Source organism: Phalacrocorax aristotelis, chromosome 1, assembly GCF_949628215.1.
Source record: "Phalacrocorax aristotelis chromosome 1, bGulAri2.1, whole genome shotgun sequence".
Classification (NCBI taxonomy): Eukaryota; Metazoa; Chordata; class Aves; order Suliformes; family Phalacrocoracidae; genus Phalacrocorax; species Phalacrocorax aristotelis.
The window spans coordinates 145,998,650-146,023,245 of NC_134276.1; the positions used below are offsets into that span (position 1 = coordinate 145,998,650).

Genomic DNA, 24,596 nt, shown 5'->3' on the forward strand with positions numbered 1-24,596 from the left:
TACTCAAAACCTCTAAATACATGTTACTGGGTTTTACCCATAGTCATAGTCTATTTTAGTACAATGGCAGGCATAAGACCTATAATAAACTCATAGGCATAAAAAGGCACGATGCCTGCCAGGAGACCATACCCTTTAAAGTTTTTTTCTTTCTTTTTAATCATTAAGAGTCCCATGTTACAAATAAACAGTAAAAATCCCGGCCCCCACCCCCACCCCCTGAGGAAATTATACACCTTCCCTCCCCCCACCTTCTCCCTCACGACTCATTATTTCTGTTCCACACATGCTGTCTGCAACGAAGGAACATGGGAAGAGGTAGAATCACACACATCCTGCTTCTGAATCTCAAACAATAAATCTCTCGGGGACAGAAATCTCCTCCGCAAAGCGCAAATAACAAATCAGAGGATTAAAATCTGTAAATACAAATCAGTAAACTACCGCTTTCCTTGTTCGCCAACGCAAAATCCCTCTGCTACTCCGCATTCCCCGAAGGATGGACGCGGGGATTTTGGCAGGAAACCGGCTCCGCTTACCTTCATCATGCTGGCGAACGGCGGGTGTCTCCTCGCCGCGGCGGAGCGGGCTCTCGGCGGGCCGCCGCTCGTTTCGGGGAGCGCTGCTGCCGGAGCCCCGCCGGTCGCCGAGCCCCCGGGTGCGGGTGCCGGTGTGGCGGCGGCTGCGCGGGCTCAGGGCCGGCCGGTCCGCCTGCGGGTGCCGCCGGGGCTGCTGCTGCTGCCGCTGCCGGGGCTGCTGCTGCCTCCGCTGCTGCCGCTTGCGGGCTCCGATTGCATCAGCGGGCGAGGGCGGCGCGCCCGCCGGCCGCCGCTGGGGAGAGCGGCGAGGGGCTGCGGGGCCGCCCCGCCTGGCTCCTCCCGGCCGGCCGGCCCGCACACCTCCCTCCTCCCGCCCGGGAGAAGCAGCGGCTGCCCCAGCCGGGGGGGAGGACGGCGGGGTCTGACCCACCGCCCGCACCTATCCGCAGGGGCGGGTCGGCTTGCAGGGTCAGTCGTGGCCCATGGCTCGTCCCTCAAACGGCCCCATATCATGAGCTGCGCCTACCAGACAGAGACAATTAAATGCTTTTAGTGTAATTTATACTGAGGACAGCACGTTCTTCTTAGCCCTCTCCCTTAAAAACCCTTAAGAAACCATTTTCAGTCTCTGAGTCATTTCCTCCTCCTTGCGTCCAAGTTGTCTGACACACCAAACACCTTGCAGTTTATCCCTCCCATCGCTAGCAAGCCCTTCAGCTCTCTTGCTGCAAGGCAGGCTTTTCCCAGGCCTTCCGCCTCCCACCACTGCACGCACGACTCATGCTAAGTCCTCCAGCACTGGCAGCGAGCACAGGAGGGGCCCACACAATCCATTTTAGATGGAGCCAGCTGGGGTTGCCAGATGCTTCACGGTGGGGCTCTGGGTCCTCCCCCTGCTAGCCAGTGCCTCATCGTGCTGAAGTCCATGTAGCTACGCCTTCACAGCTCTTCATACCTCAGCTGGCCACCTTACAGCTGGCTGGCGGGTGCTGCTGTGTCTCTGCTTTCTGTCCATAGGTGCCTGGCAGGCAGGTGACCAGCACCTGAAGACAAGATAATAAACACCAGTCAACTGTCTTACTACCAGCACTGCTGCCAGCGAAACTGCACGGCAGTAGTACAACAAAACCGTCACTTTTAAAGAGAAAATCCCAGTATAACCACAATGTAGTGTTCACAGTGTGCTTACTTTCGTCTTTACTGGTTTTACGGTTAAGTCTTTTCTTCCCTTGCTACTGTTTCCATAAATGTTTTCTCCTTCTGATCTGCTTAAGAGTAGTTGTGGAAAGTTGTTTCATCTCAATGCTGCTGTCAAAAGTGTCAGGTTCTGCTTTGCATGATGTATGTGAATTATTCTCTCCTGTGTAGCGCCAGACGTTGGTTACATAAACAAGGTAGATCCCTGTTCCTGCCACTCTTCAGCCAGGTAAGAAAGAGCTGTTTAATGGAATTACAAAAATTTGGATTCCAAAGGAACGCAGGTAAACGGTGCTACCCAAAAGGAAAGTTCATTTGAACAGTGATGTTTTAGTGGCTATTTAGGAGAGAAGAAAGATGGAGAAAAAAGCAGGAAGCAGAGAAGGCAGCAAAGCAGCATTGGACAGACAGAATTCACCATCAGTGAGCTACTACTCGGTGCTCGTGAGAGCAATTCAATCCATTCAAGATGAATTATCTTCAGATTACAGCCACAACGTAGGAACAACCTTGCTGGGTCAGGTCAGAGGTCCGTTTAATTCAATATGCTCTCTGGAACATTTGACAATAGCGATGACCACAGAAGAGTTCAGAATAGGCATGTTGGGGCACTTTCCTGATATGCTCTTTTTGCCTCAAGGGTTTCTCCTGAAAGACAGATTCTTTAGGCTTAATAGTTCTTTGTGGATTTTTGCTCTATTTATTTAATTGTTCCTTGAACCCATGTAAAATTTGGCATCTCTAAGGTGCTAATGAGTTCCACAACATTGTTCTGTTCTATTTGAACTTGCCACTTGAAAATTTCACAGCATGCTCCCTTCTCCTGATATTGTGAGACTAAACACAAATGAAGATCAAACTATTAATCCCTTTTATGTAATTTGTGATTTTACAGACTACTGTTGAATCCTCTGTCAGCTATCTCCTTTTTCCAGATGAAGAGTCCTAGTCTTTACATCAAAACTGTTCCATACCCTCGATTATCCTTGATTTAGGACGGCCACATGAACTACACAAAACTCTCAAAATGCAGGTCACCATACTTACTTTTAATTTGCCTTTTTTCCTCCATTTCTTTTCCTAATAATGCCTTGTGTTTTTTCCTAATTTGACTGCTCCTGCGCACTAAACTGAACGGATATTTTTACAAACCATCTAATTCCAAGATTTTTCTCCTGAAAGGTAATACATCATTCATAACCCATGACTGTTGACATAAATTTAGCAATTTTTTTTGCCATGTGCATGATTTTATGCTTGCAGACATTATTATATGGTGTTTTAACAACTGTGCACTCATTTTCATGAGGTCCTCCTGCAACTCTAGTTTGATAGCTCTAGTGTGGCTGAATTGTTTAACATTGTTACCCTGAAGGTTTTAATCTCATCAGCAAACTTAGTCCTATCTCTGTTTGCCTCCATTTCCCTACCATTTTCTCAACTGCACAGACTCTCCCTCTCTTCTGTGTCTTATCTTTTAACCAATTAGCAGGTTAGCAGCAAGAGCAACCATAAAAGCACTTTTCCTATGGGACCTTATTTCCTAAAAGCCTTTGGTAAGGGACCTTGTCAAGTCCTTTGGAAATCCAAGCAGATGGTATCAATTGTATGTCTACTGTCTGCATGTTCATTGAATCCTTCAAAGTAGTTTCTAGATAGGCAGGTGAGGATTTCCTTTCAGAAAAGTCATGCTGAGTCTGCCCCTCCATGTGGTGTTTTGCAAATATACATCTTTTTGCATTCCTTATTACAGGTTCTACGGTTTCTCCAGACTTACTTCAGCATCATAAAACCCTCTAGAAAAAGGCTGTTTAAATTTAGGATGAGAGGAAATGGCCCCAGTCTGCATCAGGGGAGGTTTAGATTGGATATTAGGAAAAATTTCTTTACTGAAAGAGTGGTCAAGCTTTGGAACAGGCTCCCCAGAGAGGTGGTGGGGTCACCATCCCTGGAGGTGTTCAAAAAACATGTAAACAGTGCACTTCAGGGCATGGCTTAGGAGGCATGGTGGTGTTGGGTTGGCAGTTGGACTTGATGATCCTAGAGGTCTTTTCCAGCCTTAATGACTCTATGATTCCATGAATGCAGTTGTACTGTTTCCGTACCTCAGTTTGCCAGTTGGAACAGTATTATGCTGCGAGCCCTTTTTCCTTCTAAGTTCTCTGTGTCATTCTCCCCCATAGAGACACATTTCAAGTTATCCTCAAACTACTGCCAACTACTGAGGTACAGAGCAGAATCCATGGCCTGGGCATAATTAAGAAACAGGAGAAGGAAAGTAAAGGGAAAGCAGAAATGTTATCTGAACTGCAGAGGATTTGTGCAAAGCCAAAACACCAAGTTATCTAGGGTATATATTAAAAAGAAATGTCTTTATTGACAGTCAAGCTGGCCCTGAACTTGCAAATAAAAATCAGAAAAAGGAGGGCAAAACTCAGATAAGCTACAGAGTTTACCTCAAAACTTGGATCTTGCTGCAACCCCTCAAAGACTGAAATTGCCATTAGTAAATGTGCCATACAGACATATTTTTGCAGTGTTGGCTTGCATTGCCTCAATCAAGTTACACTCCAGAAGTTACAGTGCAGAGGACATTGGCTTTACCTTTACCACTACTGATTCAGTCAGCTGTATTGATCCATGAACAGCAGCATGAATTTTCTACATTCTGAATATTTAATTTTCATAAAACAGGCCATTGTTCATTTCTATGCTACATTTTCCATTAATGCAAAGCATTCTGTGAACGCTTGACAGCACTGTTAAACTTTAGAAGTTTTAATGAGTAAGTTTTTCACAGATGTGAGAGAATTAGGTAATTTATATGCTTTGAGTCCAAAGTGTTTTCACAAGTTCTAGAGATTCTGAGTAGAGGCTTTGACACCTGGGGCTCTGAGGGCAGATTATGTTTGCAGAGTGGCTGCAAAAAACTGTAATTAGGATGTTCCATTCCTTTTGCTGGTCTGCACAGAAGCCGTGCAGAAGAGCACAGCGTTCCTTCTTTCTTGCTGTGGGCTCATGAGTGGAATTGTTGCAGAAGACCAACGGGGTTTCAATCGTGCACATTATCCAAACCGGAACTGAATACAGTCACATTTTAGCCACAGAAATATGAGGAACTACCACTGAGAAAATGAAAAGACTCTATGATATAAAGCCAAATCAGGAATTTTGAAAGAGCCACCTTGTATAATTCCATAATTCTACAAGGAATGGAGGGCAGAAGCCTATAGCTTGATACGCTTTGTAAAGTTTCCTCTTACAACCCCAGTCTGCAGAAAGAGGATGAGGTGAAGGTGGGTAGAAAACAGGTTTTCCATTTAAGAGAAATCTGTGACTCCGATTTTTTTCCTTCTGAAAAGGAGTGAAAACTTCCTGCAGTAAAATGTGAGGAAAGCAATTTCAATTCAATCAGAAGGTATCATTTTGACAAAATTTGTGTTTCAGTTTGATTTTGATATTTTAAAATTTTCCAAGCTTTTTGTAATATAAGCCCTTTTGAAATGTGTTCCAAAGCTATTAAAAAAACCAAACAAACTAAAACCCCCAAAATAAAAATGTATCTTTCTGAAAAATATCAGAATGTTATGTTTTGACCTTTCTGAAATACTTTGCTTCTACTTAGCTTTTGTACTAAAACTCAGTCATGCTTAGTTTCTGCAACTGCATGAAAGTGCATTGGCACAAATATTTAAAACATGAAAACATCAACTTTCATCTAAAATATTCTTCAGGGAAAACCTATGACTGATTCCAGTCCCAAAACTAAAACTCTTCAGAACAGTTAAGAAGGTAACCGCATGACATGATTTCCATATAGCTGCCTTACAGAACTGGGAATACAGCTGTGGAAAGTTTTTACAGTCCTGAAGTAAGTGAGGGAAAGAGAAACCTTTGGATGAGAATCAGATTGGTGTAGAAATTTCCTAGCATTAAAAAAGAGAAGAATGTATTATGTAAATATTATATGTATAAATGTGTTTGTATATGCACAAAATATTAGGGTAAATTTTTGTTTTTAATTATTTTTATTTCAGTGGAGGACAGGTCATTTAGAGTCTTGTAATTTTGGGCTACAACGGAATGACAGGAGAAGCTTATAATAAGGCTTATACACAGAAAGTGATTGTTGCAATTACTAGTCTTCATTTTGGAAAAGGAGAAGAAACAGAATTCTTTGTAGGAACAGAAAGATAAAGGCATGGTGGGCTCTCTCGTCGTCACAGTCATATGTCACCTCAGAGAAGGGCTCAAATGAGGTGCAAGGTTTTGGTGGATGTTGTTTCCAGAGAAGCAAGATCTTTTGTGGCAGCACCTTCTCCTGGTGCTCATTTCCATCCTCATGCAGTTTTCCCACCTCCTTGGACATGTCAGCTCCACTGTGTGCGGGCTCTGCTATAAAATGGATTAATAGAGTGATCTGGGTTTAAAAAACCCAGATAAAAAGCATGGGAGTAGGAAGTAATTGTTGTAGATGCTAAAGGGCAGGAAACATCTAAGCTGGCATCCTCACAAAGAAGTAGACTGCATAATTATTCTCTCAGAAAGAAACATTAAAAAACAAGAGTCCTGAGAGAAGATAAAGGGGAAAGCGGCCACAGAACACCTGACATCCGGGAAAACACTAAGAAAAATGCTGAAAGGAAAAGGCCTGCATGTGTGAGGGTAACTGGAACCAAATAAACACGACGGCGCCTGCCCTTTCACTCCTACCCACTCAGAGAAACAGCATTTTACGCATTCTTCCTAAATAAGCACTTTGTGAATGTGTCACTTATTTCTGCCCTGAGAAGCAAGGAAAACATTTCTTTCTGGGAATTAACCAAGAACAGAGTTTGTTTCCAATATTTTTTCCAGACTTCTGTTTTCCCTCGCCTCCTCTCTTCTCCCTCGCCTCCTCACAGCCTCCTCAGGGGCAGCGGGGCAGGGCGGGGGTGGCGCAGGGCACCTCCCCACAGGCCTTTTCCAGAAGGTTGTGGGCCGCTGTGCCTGCCTGGCCCCAGCGCTGCCTGCTCACAGCCCTGCTGGACCAGGGCTAGCATCCTTTGCATCGCAAAAGGCACAGTGTCAATAACACTTCTGAAGCAAAGCCTTAAAAAGGCATTAAAAATTAAATTAGGTACACCAGGGGTGGGAGTGGGGGCAGAGGGAGATGCTGCAGGTGGCAGCAGCACCTCAGGGGCTGAGTCAGCAGCAGAGGCCCCCTTTTGCCTGGCTCCAGCTGAGGCTTTAGCACCAGGGCTGCGTGAATCCTGAGTTCTTGTCAAAATCAACCCACTCCTTCACCTTTTTAAGGGAAGCATCGTGCTTCCTCACCAACCCATTTTCCCCACCCAAGGTAACTCCCTATATTTCATAACTACTAAGCCACTTCTTTCTCCCCCACTCAGGCCTGCTTAAAAACTGGCAGAAAAATAAGAGGGGGAGCACTTGATATTTTGTGCTGTTGTTTTTTTGGGGGGAGGGAAGCCAGTTGAGGATAATTCTCCACATACGTTCATAGAATCAGAATTGTTTAGGTTGGAAAAGACCCGTAAGATCAAGTCCAGCCATTAACCCAGCACTGCCAAGTCCACCACAAAACCATATGCCGAAGTGCCACATCGACATGTCTTTTAAATATCTCCGGGGATGGTGACTCAACCACTTCCCTGGGCAGCCTGTTCAAACCCCTGGCAACTGTTTCAGTAAAGATATCTTTCCTAATATCCAACCTAAACTTCCCCTGACACAGCTTGAGGCCATTTCCTCTCATCCTATCAATTGTTACTTGGGAGAAGAGACCAACGCCCACCTCGCTACAACCTCCTTTCAGGTAGTTGTGGAGAGTGATAAGGTCCCCCTCAGCCTCCTCTTCTCCAGGCTAAACAACCCCAGTTCCCCCAGCCGCTCCTCATAAGACCCTTCACCAGCCTTGTTGCCCTTCTTTGGATATGCAAAGTCAGATGGTTAATGATAAAAGCTGCTCAGCCAGGGCACCTGGAACACTTGCTGCCGAACTACTTGGTTTCAATATGAAAACTAAATCAACCCTTAAAGACTGACTCAATGTGATTTTTTTGGGTGTTGTAAGACATTCTGGGCCAAAAACACCTTTTACTTCAAAGCAGTAGAATTCAGTTGTAGAAATCAGTGTGAAATCTTAATTTCTCTGATGCTACTGATGTTATTCTGACATTAGCTTTTGAGCGCATGGAGAAAAGGAGGCAGCTGGGCTGTGGCCAGTGGAAAGCCCATCTTCCCAATCTCCAGCTTACAACCCAACTGCTTCAAATCCCACCTGCTGAGAGAGGGGCCGACGTGCAGTGTTTCAGCACGAACAGCCGTCTATAAAAAGCTTGGCATCTGCTTCGCATTTTAAAGCCACGTTGCGGTTCCCCAGTTGAAATTAAATCAAGATTAAAAAGTCTCCAGAAGTACACAACAAACCAGAGAGAAACTTTCAAGACATTGTCCGGGTACCACTTACCGGCTATAGGACCCTGGACTGTTGGTTCATTGCGTGGGTGATTTGAAAGGAATAATAAGAAAGGGATATAATAATATCCCGTTATTATAAAGGGATATAAATTATAAAGGTAATAACGATAAGGGGCTAGCCCGCCCGCTGCCCCGGGGACGCGGGGCAGCACCGGCTCCGTGCTGGCCCTCGCAAGGAGACGGTGAATCCCCCGCACCCCCGGGGCCCCCCGCGCCGCCCCACGGGAGTTTCTCTTCCTCGTGGCTCCCCCTGGTGGCCGCGGGCAGCCCTCCCAACCCAGGTTCAGAGCCAGCTACCGGGAAAAAGGGCAAGGAAGAGGTGGTGGGCCACCTACGCCGTGCCGGTGGTCAGCTACGCTGTCAGCTCAACGGTGCGGGAGGCCCGTTCTCGGTTATGAACATCTCGGCTCCTGGAGGTTAGTGCGATCCATACCCCTGCGCCAAACAGCGACGCCCTGTCAGCGGAGAAATTCCTGTGTGTGGCAAGTCAGCCAGGAACCCAATGCTTTTACGAGCTTTCAGCATCATATGCAGTAAGATACCTCAAACCTATGTATTTTTGTAGGAGATCCATTACATTCCCCAGCAAAGCGGTACTACTACTTCAGTGAAAAATGGTATCTACTAGAAAGTACACAGGAAGACACATGCTTTTCAGCAACTACACCTCCAGACATGCGCTACTTCAGCAGGTAAACGACATTAATGACTGGTAAAAAGACACATTTCTAAAAATAGATCTTGAGCACTGTCCCAAATTATCAGTCATAACACTTCGTTTGAGAGAATTAATTCCACATGAAATAACTCTACATCAGTCCTGTCATTTTTCTGTAAATTGTTACATATTTGAGGAGGCTGCTTTAGCATATAATTGTGCAGAAATTAGGCTTGGCGAGGGATTACAGCAGCTGCAGAATCTCTTTGTTGGACTGAGTATGAGATCCAAGTCTTCTGAGAGATGCTTTAATATGCCAAGACCTGTTTTAGAGGGGTGAAGCTTAGAACAAATGGAATTAAAAGGCCAAATTCTGCTGGCTAAGATAGTCTGTTAATGGCACGCTAGTGATGTCATAGATGGTGATGGCAATGTGAAAGGTTGAAGTAATAGCCAAAGCAAGCCAGGACACGGCAGCCAGAGAGAGACAGGAGTCCAAGGGTTGGCAGTGACATCTGAGGAGACTGCAGGGAGAGATAAATACTACATTTGGTTTAGGGACATGGACTCCCCTCTCCAGCCTGATAATCAAGTGAACCAGAAGAGCAACAATTAGATGAGCCTGTACCTTGAAATCTGATGAGGAAACAAACATTTTTAAAGTAATCCAATAAAGCCTCGCCTTTGACATCTACTGCAGAGACAAGATACCTTTATTTACAATGTTTTTGACACAGACTCTAAACTACAGCAATACCGTATGGTGAGAAATAACTGAGTCAAAGTATTCCTGGTTAACACATGGCACCTGCTCACAGAAAGTAACTGGCCATGAGCTACATACAGATCAGCATTATAACTCTCACTGTTCAACAAATATAACTAGATGTAGCTGGGATTTTTTCCTTTTAAAAGAGGAAGTGGTAATTTGGAATTCTTAGGATCGAACCAACATCAGTTGAGACTGAAACTTCAGTCAAAAGTTTTTAGGGCATTAACTAGCACATAGCACCAACACAACACCTCAACAACCAATTAAAATCCCCACTTTGCTGTTCTAGTCCCTCTGTGAAAATCAACAGTGGGCTGCAAGCCTGCCGTGCACCATGGAATAGCGAACCCGCCTCTCAGGCTGCTCTCTGGGATACAGAGAACTCGCGCTCATATCCTTGAGCTACACTGAAAGCACAGGGACTAGAACCTGCTCCAAGTTCTAGACATGTGCCCTTTTCCTCCTAAAGTTTCAGTTACTTCCTCAGAAAGGAAAGGCAGTAGTTTAACAAAGAAACTACTTCCCACGTACCCATAATTTCCACTTTTTATTGCGATGTGTTTGAAACTGGAACCTGAATAACTAGGGGGATGTTTATGTAAGAGGTTTATTGTAAGGAAAAAAAAAAAGAAACCTTTCCATTTAGTATTAATCAAAGGCACTATTTACTACAAAGGTCACAACAGTGTAAGATAGCCAAGCAGTTGCAGCACACACTCCCTAACCTTTGGAAAGGAAAACTTGTCAAAAAACTTTCTTAATGTGTGCATGCAAAGAGACACAAAGCCAAATTATAGAAAAAGGTACCCATTTATTCAAGGTATGACAAGGATATTTACAGTATTCATTTGCTCAGAATAAGATCCATCCTTATGATTTTTAAAGCAGCAATTATAAATTACATTTAAAAGGGGAATTGTTCCAAGCATGTTTCTGTTAAAGATATTTTTACAACAACAGAAACACTTTAAGGCTAAGTCATTTTGACCTTTGCTGCCACCCACATTTATCCGGGCAAAACTGCCTCAAAGACAACATCACCTCGAGGGATAAAGACTATGCTAAACTTGACATACAATTTTTCCCTCAGACGCTTTTCACAACAGTTCACATCTGACACAAAATTGACTTTTGATTTAAAACAATGAATTAAATAGAAGTGAGACGAACTGCCGACATCCCGGCATTTCAGGGGGCTGAAAGATCATGTACAGCAACACATCCATCACCTCTGAAAGAGATCATCAGATTCCTTGTCGGTGAAGGTGCTTCAGCTTACCGAGCTATTCGCCTTCAGTCAGAGCTCCACAGTCACATGGTGCGATCCACCTTTCCCATCACATCACTTTTCAAAAGCGAAGAACAGAACTCTTCAGGTAGCTGGCTTCTAATGTAAGCAACGACCACGGTCCGCTTCGACCAGCACTTGGTTCCCACAGTACAGACCAGTGCTCTACCAAAGCAAATAGGATGAGTTTGCTGAACTGCTATAGTGTTCTCTAGGCATTTTAACACACAACAGACCTATGGGAACAGTTAAAATTGGTTCATCTCTTGAGGTAGAAGCCACAAGTCATATTTAGTCCTGCCTGTAAACTACAACACACATGTCGTCAGGCAAATATAGCCTTTTTTTGTAATTTATAAACTAAAAGCACTGATTTTTTCAGGTGCTATTAATTGTAAATATAATGTCATTTTTTCATTGAATCATTTTGTGCCTGTGAAAATGAAGCAAAGTAAGTGTTGGGACAGTAGAGTGTGGCTGTTTATACAGTTTTAACAGAAATAAAACTTGTCTTGTAAAAATAAACATTGTAGCAACTTCCAAAAGGATCAGTACATGAGGATTCTTCTTAATGTAAAAGTTACTTTGGAAAATACCAATTTTAACTGCATAATGAAGAAAAATAAAAAAGCCCCACTAAACGGTCATTAGACCTTTAAGACTACACAACTACTTAAAATACTACCATTGCATTTCGGTAATTCTTTTTTAGGATTACATTTAAGGGAAAAGAAAGTTAACAACAGAAACTCCCAAAGCCTCCACAAATAAAATTTACTGATCGATCACTTTTTGTTAGGTGAGGATACTACATAACTAAATCTACTGAAAGTGCACATTGTTTAACATTCCAGTAGAAGCAGAGATGTGATCCTTGCATTAGTAGGGGACATTTATTCCATGTTAGCTAAGAATAACTGCAACACCAAAGTTGTTGCTGTGACTAATAGATGTTTCAAGTTATTTGAAGATAACCCAAGCAACAAGTTACAAAACATATGGAGATTGGCACTTGATCTTTAGTTAGTCCCATTAGCTCAGTCTTCTCCCCAGAGACTCACATACACAGTATTTTAAGTTTTCATTTTATTACTGTAAAAAATAAAAGTCAATTCGTAGTTCCAGAGTAAACAAAGAAACCTTAGCTTCAAACTATTTAAAAACAAAGGTTCAAATTTTGATGAGATACATTTCGCAGGGTTCATGTCAGCACCTTAACCAAATGCATGTTTCTGTGAGCTAATCGCATGTCACAAAATTTTCGTGTTAGTGACAAGGGGCTACATTCTCATCTAGATGCACGCATTAACAGGACTCAAGGAGAACAAACTGGAAGGAGCGCAGGTCGGTTTCCAGAGTTCCCTGTTGAGCTCTACATGTTCAAAACCAACATTTAAGACTGAAGCTACTAAAGATTGACTTTTTGCATATTCCGAAACGGAAGGCAAATACAATCAACTTACATTTGGCTTTGAAACATTAAGATAACAATGTTTTATTTCAGCCACATATTTACAGAAATGTTTACAACAGAACCGTGTAGGATTGCCTTTTTTTGTCATATACACTTAAAGATGAATAGTCATCTTAACCTTCATGCAAAGACACATCTCTCGTTACACAAGAATTTTTCTGTTTGTTTTTTTTTTCCCACTCTGAGGATAGCAAGCAGAGGATTGGATACGTTTGGGTCACCCTTAAAAATGTAGGCCTGTTTGCTCTACTGCACCTTCAAAATAAGGAGGTAAAGTACAGGCTCCGTTAATTCCACAAGGGTTCATTACCACTAGCGTGTTTTCCAAAAACAACAAAAGTAGTCTTGAACAGTTGTAACACAGGTTAGTCCATGACTTTCACCTCTTCAGTTTACTTCCTGAACTCTGGAGTTATTTTCCTAGAAGCGCACTTGCTGAGCTTCTTTTCTAATGTACATTGTTGACTATACACCTTAAATTAAACTGTTATGTAAAGAATGTAACAAGCTTTTCCTTTGTACACAACTTTGTGCTGAGTATTCTTCAAAAGGATTTTATAAATAGTACAGTAAGTTTAGAATCAGTCTTCTGCCCTCTTGACATTATACCATGTTGTTGCTTTCTCCAACTTTATCTACGAGCTGTAGAAAAGGAGACAAGAAGGTTTTAAGCTGCATGACATTTATGTACAGTGAAGTTACTCAAATATTACTTGCTATTTGCACAGTTAGTATGTGACTGAAAATGAGAGTCAAGTAGTACTCACCGAGGTCTCATGATTTAAGTTCATGAAAATTAAAAATATTACATTGCAATTGTGCTTCTGCATGACATGTTTTTCTCATATAGACATTAACAGTGCAACATGAAGATGCAACACAATGAAAAAGGAAATAGAAGAATGCAGGTAACACTGCTAGCTTAATGATTAAAACAAAACAATACAGTATCAGCCACACATGCATTAGTAGACCAAGTAAGATATTTCAACTGACCATTACTGTGGATTCTCTTCTGAGCCTACGTAGGCTTTGAATAAAACATTAACAATTATCTTTTTAAAACAAGATTTAACCCCATTATGATCTAATTAATTATGGCTAAGTAAGATCAATTGACAAATGAAACATTCAATTGATCATGAATTATGAGCCAGAACTTGGCCTAACTGTGAGACTGGAACAGATGATCTTTAACACTATTTTTTAAAAAACAGGCTGTATACAGCTAAGTTATGCCCCCATTAATTTTTTAGTAGCAGCCATTAAAACTGTTGCTTTCAAAACTAGGGTTAGAAACTTTTGTGTTAAAACACATACAGAAATTAGCACAGTAAAAGTAGTTGACTGAAACACCCTACATTACCATCTTTCTGGCACCTGTTAATTCTTCAAATCCCTGGCTATTTGGTTAAGAAAATGGAAGACTGCATTTGAAAAACTACAAATCTTCGTAAATAGCAAGATGTAGTCTGGTGCAGTGGACCTTAATAAATCTCTTTTATGAAAGATTATGCATCATGAGAGTTTCTGGATTCACTGTACAAGCTGCAAACTTAACGCTAAACTAAACTGTTTGCTTTTACAGGCCACTTTTCATAAATATACCCAAATACTACAGAGAACAGTGTCCTCTTCACGATACAGAGAGGAGGAGAGGCACAGAACAGCAGCATGATCCACCTATCTAGTCACCTAGTGCCAACAGTGAAGCAGGAAGCAGAACCCCAGCGTTCCGAATCACAGTCCAGGGCTCTCTCCACTCCACAACACGTAAGCGGGAACAGCTTCTGCAAAGGTCTCCTTTTGTTCCTTTTACATCTAGAAGTCTCTCACTGGGAATGAAGGTGATCTGTATGGTGCAAGAACTATACAGGAATACACTAGAAGTCACTGCTCTAAAGTTATATTTGCTTTATTTCTGATGCATTTCTACTATTGCTCTAACAATAGAACAGTACAAGCTGCAAATTTTGCATGAAGTATGGGACACTTACCGAGCTTATACCGGGTAAATTCAAGAGATAGCCAAGAACTGGAACTCTTCTAATAAAGCCAACCACCACAGGAAAGAACCCCCTTTAGGTAAGATATCAGAAGACTGCATTAGTTTCTGTAATTAAACTATTATCATATTGTTATAAAATGAAGAAATAAGAGGTATTTTTTAAACCAAGATTATATAAAATTTTGTAGGTTCTTAGCAACGTGTTAATTTTACCAACTATATCAACACACATTCAGCAGCGAAAGAAAAAACAGTAAAGAAACACCTTTTTAAATGGACTTAATTTTCTTCATAGCTGGAAACCCTCAGTCAGCTCTTCAAAAATTAACTAAAGAAAGAATACCCAGCTTAGTCAACAGAACTGATGCTCCCAAATAATTTCTAAAAATTACCATACATACTTTGAGATAATTTCTTTTTACATTACAGGAAATACATTCTTGCAATACCTGATGTAAAGACAGCTGAAGTTTATTCTGAGTAATCCCCTTTGACACCATATACGGTACTCTCTACATTAACTAAAGAAAATTAGGCACAACAGAGTCGTGTATTCGCTTATTTGACAAGTTTATTTAAAGTCAGGGATTTCAATCATGAGCCAGGGGATGTGACCTAGCACAGCGGCTATGAGGTAGCCCCCTGTACTGTCCACTTTGTCTCTGCAGCAGGAAAACAACTTTTCTATGGCAGTGTCTCAGCTGTTCACAGTCAACTGCAGCAGTTCAGCTGGTGGTGGCATTCTGATTTTTCTCTTACTGAGCTATACATTCCCTACATAGAGTAAGGATTAACATGTAACAAAACCCCAGCCATGGTGAAACAGCCTAAGTTTCACAAGTCATCATCCTCTTCACTACACTGGTAAAAACTATTTGCTGGATAATATCAACACCAGCAAGTTTTTCTTTATTATTCTCTTTTTTAAAAAGATCAGATCATTTCAGTGGTCCAATAAATTGTGATGCAGGGCACACAAACCACTTGTAAAAGATGGAAACGGTGTAGCCAAGCTAAGGAAGAGTCAATATAGGCAGAATAATAGTTGTTAGCCACCACTTTGGATGCCTGTAATCTGAACAAGGCTCCAAAAGCAGCTTAGAGTACAAGAGACACTGCCCTGTAATAGCCTTCTCCAGTGAACGCGATCTGTGCATGTGAAGCCATGGCAAAAGGCTAGACCTCTGATGGGAAACTTGTGACAGCACGTTAAGGGGAATACATCCTAGGTTTAGACCAGAGTAAAATAATTGCCTGCTTCTCTCACTTCAGTCAGATGCATCTTTTTTAAAAAAAAAAAAAAAAAAAAAATCTTTGCAAACCTGTGTTTTGTTTAAGTGTCCTTGGTCACCAGCCCCTAACCACTGCTTTGCGAACAACAGGGGCTCTGCAATTACTGCTATAGAGCATATGAAAGGTGACTGTGTAAAAAGTAGTCTAGATAGGCAAGACAACCTACGAGTAAAGATTCTAGAGGGATCTTAACACCTAGTGGTTTAAAAAAAAAGACTGAAAAAAGCACTATACAGCGGTTTACATTTGCACTGTCTTTGAGTTGAATTAAAGTTACTAGAACTGCTATATTGCTTTTAATAAATATAAGGGGTTTCCATATTAAAGTCCTAGTTATCCATATGACTAGAACCATTAGGATATACATACATGCTCATCCTCACAACATGCTGCCCTAACAAATCCAAAGGTGCATAAATTGACCTGGTATTCCTTGGGCCTAAGAATATTATGTACTTCAGAGACCAATAATAACCAGGGAAGTTTTCTATTAAGCAACCAAAGAGCAGAATCTGGAAGAGTCATATAAAATGATGTTGAGGAAAGGCTCCATTTCTAACCTCCTCAGAAAGGCGCAAGTTACCAAAAGCACAATAAGGGTTGAAATGAACAAGACTGAAGCAAAACGAAAAGCTTGGTTTGAAGTAGTAACTAGCTAACATTGTAGCACAGGATTTAGATTCTAAGAACTATTAGGCACTACAAAAACCAGTCTAGAGATGTTTTAAATTAAAACAGATCAGAAACATTCACACCTGGAATTATCTACTCCTTGTTGATACTCTTCTGGCTAAGGGATAGTCCTAGTGGCTTAGGGATAACTACTGCCCTTCTATAATTCCTTCAACATTATTTTTCCCTGCTAGCCCCTAGCTAGCACCAATAGGTAATCCATAACCATATCTGGTTAGACAGTAATTTATAATTCTTTCAAGAATTTTTAAAAGGAGGGGTGTTTGGTCAGAAACACTCTCCGCTTGCTTTGTACTGTCTGATTAAACCCAAGTGGTACATGCAGGAAGAGACAATGCACTCATTAAAATACTGCTATTTTCAAAACACTTGCAATGATAGAGTTCAGAGTGATACAGAGTAGAATAATAGCAGCATATATTAAAAACCAAGTTAAGATTATTTTTCTAAAATATTTAAACATTTATCTAAACTAAATACAAGATTATCACACAATTTTACCAAGTGGAAAAAATAAAGAGCACCATGAGAACAGTGGTTTGACTTTAGTTAACAGGAACTGTACTATTTAGCCAGCAGCTGAACACTTCAAAAATATATTGGGGGTCTCTTATTATATTAATAAGCATTAATGGAACAGTCTTAACGTGAAGACAAGTCCATGAACAACAAAAAGCCTCTCTTCTTTCTTATTAGCATATTTTTTACTTTGTTCTATACTGAAGTATGGAACTTTCAACCATGGGTATTAAGATTAAATATACATATACCGGTTATAACAAGCCAAATTCTTTCACCATTTATGAAGGTAAACAACACATTGTGAAAGCTATAATGTGTACTAAGATTGCTGTCCAAAAAACCAGGAATTGTCATCTTTACTCAGTCCAGATAATGCTAACTAAAACCAGCAATTATGACTATACTAGGGCACAAGTGTAATGAAACAACAAAAAATGTCTTTCCCCTGGGCGACCACAATAATGAAATGCTAAGGTTACAAACCTAGGATGTTTGTAAGCAAGTACTTTGCCCCTTTTCTTAGAGAAAAGAACAAACTCTCCACCAAACAAAAATACTAAGCATCTAAGTTGCATTTTTCAATGAGGAAATATCTAACTTTGCACTGCTAACAATTTGGACTCCCAGGTATTTTGAAGTTTTACAGTTCTTTGGTTAGACATAAACAACATTACCAAAGTCAGTTCGGTATATGCCTCAAACACAGGCAGATTTGAGTCTTGGAAAAATACTTACCAACTTCCTACCTCTTGCAAATGTAAATCAACAACTTTGTTTAAAAATCTATCAAAAGCAATCATATAAAGGAATCTGCTTTGTCAGCTGTAATGCAGCAACCCTAAACAAACACATATATTCCTAGATACACCAATACAGAAAGGTATTTTGAAACAAGTCTTACCTGAATAATAGGAAGAACCCATAAATTTCAAGGATCATTCCTATTAAAGGCCAACCAATGAGAACTATGAGCACACCACCCAGGAAAAAGCCCGTTGCTTTCATTTTGTGTTTTTGAAAGAAGAATCTAAATGTTCTTTCTAAACCGATAACAAAAGACAAGCCAGCCACAAATAAAACCTAGAAAAGACAAAAACCAACCAAAGAAAGAAAATAGCTAATTATATTCCTTAGGATGTAAACATATCTGTGTATTCCACAAAATTAAATTGCAGTTTTTCCAACTTCTTTTAATATCAAAAGATAGATCGTGAGAAGAAATTTACTAGTGATTTTCCTTTATGAAGTCGATCTTAAAGCATTTGTAGCTAGCATTCAAAACCTCTTCTCTCAGCTGCTTAAAAAGTAAAGAATCTACCTTTGTGGTCTCTGACACACACAGTCACGTCAAAAGACTTGGTGACAACCATTACCTGTCCTGTAATGTAAGTACAATTGTTATCCACAAGCAGTGCTGAAGCTGAGTACCACGAACAGTTAAGGTTCCTAAAAACTGAGCACAAGCATGTTACAAAAGCACCTCTGTTCTATACCATGGACGTCTTCAATAGCTTGTACTGATTTCCTGAACAGTGCAAAGCCAAAAATGGAAGGCAGCTGAAGAGCATTATCAGTTATCTTGGTGGGTTGTGAGTTTTTTGTTTGTTGTTTTACGCTGCATATAGTCTTTCTACCATTCACCAGTTCCAGTATAGACTGAACACTATGTTTTAGTAACAGGACTTGTAATTATTTCAGCTTGTAAGCATACATCTGGGCAATATTTTTGCTGAAAGGGGGATTTTACTCAAGATTACAGATGAAATTTAAGTTTTGTATGTTACTTAATAAACCACTTTCTTACCACCTTTTCCCCTTTCTGATATTGCCTTTTGGTGTTTGGGTTTTGTTGTTTGTTTTTTTTTTTTAAAAAAAACAAAACTTTCTGTAATTATACAGTACCTTTTCTTGCACTATCTATGATTACCACATAGCCTGTCATTGTCTCTTCCTACTTATGTTTTCATAATTTTCCCTAAATAGGATCTTGTATTTCCACCTTACATTAGGAAAAGGAAAAAAAAAGCATTCTTATATTTTTTACTCTTCCACTATACACTTTATTGACGGTTCAGAACAATGCTTCAACTAATGCACTCAAATCAAATATAATTTTTAATTTTTCCTTCAGTGAATTTCAGTATTTGACTCTGCTGCCACAGAACGAAATTAATCAGTTCTGACCTCAGACTTTTAGTGATTAGCAAAGGAGGATATGAACCTCTACCAGACTGTGCTCTCTTGGCTGGCTGGCAAGACTAAGAACAGCAGAGCACAGAGATTATTAGATTATCACATTCAGAAAACACCCCATCACTTTATATTTCCTTTGGATTGGCAGTTTTGTGTACCAGAACTAGGACTGATTTTCTATCCTGCTTTAAGCGAAAACTTGGATTTGGTAAAAACGGAAGACATAGAACCTCTCTACTATGAGGGGCGATTGGTCCTTCTAAACCCAGACTATCAGCAGTTCATACTTCTTTCCTTCCTCATAAAGCATGGCAAAACTACATTTGCTAGCGTGAACAGAACACCTGACTATTCTTATCCAAATAGATACAAAAATTTGAGTTATCTTACAAGATCACAAAGAAAGCATTAGTAATGAGAGCCAATCTAAAAGTCTTATTTGCAGCAGCATAACAGCTGTTGAGCAAGCTGCTTCTTGTCTGACCAACATACAGCAGGCCTGACCTGGAGGTCCGATACTTAGATTGATGTGAGCTGCTCTAACTTTAATCAGGAAAAATTATTCACTCGTATCACTGAGCATAACTCCTCTTTTACACCAAACTGCCACACTATTTTTTGTGATCCTGTTTCAAACTGATAACATCTTATTCTATATTTAGCTTATTCTTAATATATCATTTACTTAATTCCAAGCAGTGCAGAACCTGAGACTAAACAGCAGGCACTTACATTTCCAATAGCCAAAAGAGCTTTGTCAAAGAAGAGTATCATTCCAAAGAAAAGGAAAAACACTCCAAAGCCTGTTAGTCCCATTCCAATCTCTGAAAAAGAAAAAAATTTAAGCACGTAACAAAACATAGTACCAGGAAAAACTCGTGCATAAAAATTGTGAAAAACTTAGAACATCTAATCTACAGACATTTTAAATTTATGGAAAAACTCAGCCTATATTATGACCACCTAAAAACTTTCCTGAGTGTACAGTAAGACTTGCAGACACCAATTACTTCAATAACAGAGATCTTTAGAAGCTGCCATCAAAAAAACCAAACACGTTTGGAACTATATACTGAAACGAAATGCCACAAAAAACCATGCATGCATATACACATATGGCAGAGACATCCCTTTTGATTTACAAAATGTATGGAGAAAAGGATAGGTTTGTGAACAGATAATGAAACTTCATTTTCCATTTGCAACTTTTATCCCATTATGTTTACCACAGTAACACAAGTACCCTGGTCCTTTCCATCCTCCTGAGACCCATAATCTTGCATAGCAGCCCTACATCCGCCAGCTTCTGGAGTGAACACAACTCAGATGAATGCTGTAGGCTCCTTCCGAGTTACACATGTGCTGACAGCTATTGAACACTACCTTGGGTCTCCAGCCAGATGCCATTATTCACAGAAAAACTAGTAGACACTAAATATCATCGTGTTCTGCCTGTCTGTAAAGGATGCTCAAGAAATTTTAGGAAGGCAAGAGTAGGATGGAAGATTTGATTGTCTGAAAAACTGGGCTATGATTATAGCTACCATTTGACAGTAGCTTCTGAGGTATCTTGAAGACCATACTTAGAAATATATCCTACTTTTAAAGTTACACCTCTAAGGACTTCTTTTGACTCTCACACAGTCTGAATAGGAGATAACAGGAACAGCAGCAACATGGCTACAAAAATCTTTGCATTTATCTGTGCGCTGACCCTTACGTTATTGCTGTCCCTGTGACCAGAGACTTTAGAAACCTACAGGATACATAAAAACAGCTAGCAAAACCAGCTGTAATACTATAGACAGGCTGACAGCCCAGTTTGCGTCTGTGTGTGTATATATATATTTTGAAGATCCCAGTAGCTTTGTATAGTACATCTTGAAACAAACTAACAAAACACCCCACCCACACCATCATAGGCTTCACTGCTACTGTTAGCCAGGTCTTTCTAAGTGTATTTTAGTTGCACCTTTGACTGCAAAGTAGTTCTAGCTGATCATTTACTGTTGCTGGAAGAGCCGAGCAATAAAGGAGTATCATTCTGCATCTTTCAGAACTTCCATTTAGTTATCACAAAAAAAATTTCAGAACAGCTCAGAGTAAAGACATTTATTACAGCAACACTCAACTTTCCTAACTTCTGTAAGGGCACATCTTTCAGCAAGGTTGCAGACCACATGGCATTTAATTTGTAGTTCTACAGTATCACCCGCCACTTTAACTTCTGCTATGAGCATTTTAACCACCCAGAATTAAAACTAAGTAACCTGCTACAACTGATTTACTGCAGACATTCTCAACACTCATTTACAATGAGAAATGGAACTGCAAATTTACATTCAATGAATCTGCTGACTGAAGGCAATACAAAAATTGCAATCTCCCTTTTCTCTAGTACACTACTCCAGAAGAGCAGAAACAACCTGTATTCTGGAAGAAAACCACTTGGAGGCAGGACTCCAAAGGATTTACCAGCTGCCAATAAGATAAATATGCAGCTGTGGGAAGTGAGCCTTCATTCCTCCCTCAGACACGGCACAAAGTAGGGAGCCAGCAAGAAGGCTGAGGGCAACTCCCAACAGCTGCTGCAATTACTACTGTTGACACTGCTGTCTTCACTTGAAACATGCTTGTGATCACCTACTGCTACAACAGATTCAGATTCACTTTAGAAGTCAACCATGTTCTCTGGTTAGTGGAGGGAAAAGAGAGGGGGAAGGGAAAAAAAAAAAAGGAATACCATTCTCATCATCCCAGAATTGCTGCTGGAAGATGATGAGTAGTCCAGGACTACTATTCTCTGTGGCCAATATCTCAGTAGAAGGTATTACTGACTTGATTCATATCAGAATTTGGAAATATATTTGACTACCTTTCTTAGAGGAAATAAAAAAAGCACTAACATTTTGTACATGATCTTTGCAACAATGAACTAGGAAGTTTGAACCCTTTCTCCTGCACCATTCTCCTATTACTCAAATACTCAAATTCCCATATTGCTCAAATACTACATCTCAGCACCTAGAAATGCAGAAACACAAGCTAGCCATGTGACATTTACTCTGGATTTTTTTTTAAATTATTACGATTTACTGAGAAGAGGGAACAATGCTTTCTCAATGTTTCTGCAGAAATCCCATAACCTGTGCAAGAGTATTGGAGCACTGTGTCAAAACAGCTTAGTAAATATTAAGACTTAAAATTAAGACACTTTGTTTGTGAAAGTTCAGGCAAGACAACGCACATCCTCTATCTTCTATGTACAAAATGAGAATGTAATCATGCACTATAGACTCTCAGAAGACAAAAGTTAATGCAGTTTATAGCTTATGAAAAGCTGCAGTTTCTAATTATTATTGCTAACGGTATTTTTAGTACTGAAAAATTAAGTTTTCTTGGGAAAACTAAGTGCTTTTTTTTTTTTTTGCAATTACTGGTGATTTATAACACCATTCAATGAATCACTTAGAAAATACTTGAGAATACAGCTATAAACTTAACTTTCCAAACATCAAATAATGCAGTAGTCTCTCCAGGTATTTATCACACTACTCCCCCAGTGACTCTACAGCTAACTCCATATTTTTCCAAACAGGAGTGTGTTTAAAAATATCTGCTGAAATATCTTCAAGAAAACAGTGAAAAAAAATAAAAACCCCTGAACTCCACAGTATTTTACTTACTACTCTTAACTCTTAAAACCAGCCAAGACAGCATGGCAGTTAGGTGAAGGTCCCAGATGAAGAACTAAAAAGAAAAAACTGACTGGATCTCCTCTTTTTGAAGAGATTTTTCTTTTTTCTCCAATGAATACTCTAGACAGGAAGATAAGGGAATGGGCAGAAGCAAAGCCCACAGTGGATTAATTAATTAGAAGTCTAAAATTGGACCCCAAGGGTTAGTACCCATGCCAGTAACAGAATTTCTCCAGAGATCCCTGACCTTGAATGCTGCTAAACCGCTTTTGCGCCTGTCATCATCCTTGGCCTTGACCAGCTCCCCAGCACCTCTGTTCCCAGTATCCTGCTATCAAGTTAAACGTAGTTCTTTTAACTTTCTTTTCTACATTTTTCACACTTATCCTCCTTCATAACTGACACCGCGGTGCTTATCGAGCAGACTCCCTTTCATAGCAACCGCGTCAGAAGCACATCGTTTGCAAGAGGTTCATTTAAATCAAAGACCCCACATCCCCCTTTGCCTTGCAGTTTAGTCTTATCAACCTCTTCGCTTTCTTCGTATTCTTTGATTCCTTTATATTTGCCCTTTCAGCGTCTGTACTCCCAAGTATTTCTAGTCAGCAAAACCAAAACTACGGTCACATACAAGCACTTCTTTTTCCCAATTCAGAGTGAGCACCTGGTCCCCGTCCTTGTCCCCGACACCCCCCAGCGCCTCCTGCAAACGTCCAGCCCTAGAACAGCGAGTGACCAGGAACACGGTGAAGCCGCTACCGTGTAATTACGCCATTCCAAACCGCTGGCGCCCACACGGAGGCACCCTAGACGGCTTCGGTGACCTGTTACTTTTGTTTATCGTTCGGTTCTCATTCATTCCTGCCGCCGACACCGAGGAGCCCCCAACCCAAGGCGGGCTGGGGTGCTGCCCTACCGAGGGCGCGGGGGCCGGCCCCACCGAGGAGCCCCCCACCCCCTCGTCCCTCCCCACCCCACGGCACCGCCACCAGACCCGAAACCGGGGCGGCTCCACCGGCCCGGGAAACTCCGCCTACGCCCCCCCCGCCCCAACGCTCGCTTCCAGCCGGTGCCCGCCGAGGGCTGGCAAAAGGCCGCGCCGCGGCCCACCCCCACCCGCACAGCCAAGACTCCCCCCGCGGCGGCTCCGGCCTCAGCACCGTCACCCGCCTCTCCCTGCCGCGCCGCACTCAGGCAGGGCGCCGAAGCGGGAGACCGGCTCCCCGCGGGGGCGCTCCGTCGCGGCGGCCCACCCCAAGGCCGAGCGCCAGCCGCCCCTACAGCCGCGGCCGAGGCGCCACGACAGCGCCGGCGAAGGGTGAGGGCCCGGCCGGGACTTGGGAGGCGGGCCCACCCCGGGCCCCTCGCCCGTCGCCGCCGCCGTCCCTCCCATGTCCCCCCACCAACGCCCACCCCGCGCCCCGGCCGCCCCAACCCCACAGCCATCGCTTACTCTGGGTGTCTGTGAGGGAAATCATGGTGGCGGCGGGCGCGGGGCAGAGAGAAGCGGCTGCAACGGCCACGTCTTCCGGAAACACGCAGCCCCCTTCTCCTGGCCGCCGGGTGAAAGAGGGCCGCCGGTTGGAGGGCCCAGCGCCAATCAGCAGCCACGTTGTTCGCGCGGCCACGCCCCCTCCCGTCTGTGTGCCCGCCTCTCTGCTTTCATTAAAACATACAGGAGCCTCGCCGGGTCGCCGTTGATTGGGGGAGAGGGGGTGTACGTACCTACCCCTGCCCTCGCCGCCTGTTGGTGGTTGGCTGAGGGAAGTCGGTAGCGGAAG

General features: G+C 41.8%; 2 protein-coding genes across 2 annotated transcripts in view; both read right to left on the bottom strand.

Moving 5' to 3' along the window:
* The window catches only part of BCAT1 (branched chain amino acid transaminase 1), a 64,151-nt gene extending 63,462 nt beyond the window's left edge, over window positions 1–689 (bottom strand). Inside the window, exon 1 of the mRNA XM_075114370.1 lies at window positions 540–689. Coding sequence (XP_074970471.1) covers window positions 540–548 — 9 coding nt within the window. The 5' untranslated portion in view covers window positions 549–689. The remainder of the gene's footprint in view (window positions 1–539) is intronic.
* A 9,910-nt stretch (window positions 690–10,599) lies between these two features.
* GOLT1B (golgi transport 1B) lies at window positions 10,600–24,585 on the bottom strand. Its single transcript, XM_075114450.1, has 5 exons — window positions 24,269–24,585; window positions 19,850–19,941; window positions 17,826–18,004; window positions 14,406–14,487; window positions 10,600–13,050 (listed from the first exon to the last, which is right to left on the bottom strand). The coding sequence occupies exons 1-5, from the start codon at window positions 24,291–24,293 to the stop codon at window positions 13,012–13,014; spliced, it is 417 nt and encodes a 138-aa protein (XP_074970551.1). The 5' UTR covers window positions 24,294–24,585; the 3' UTR covers window positions 10,600–13,011.
* Window positions 24,586–24,596: the final 11 nt, after the last annotated feature.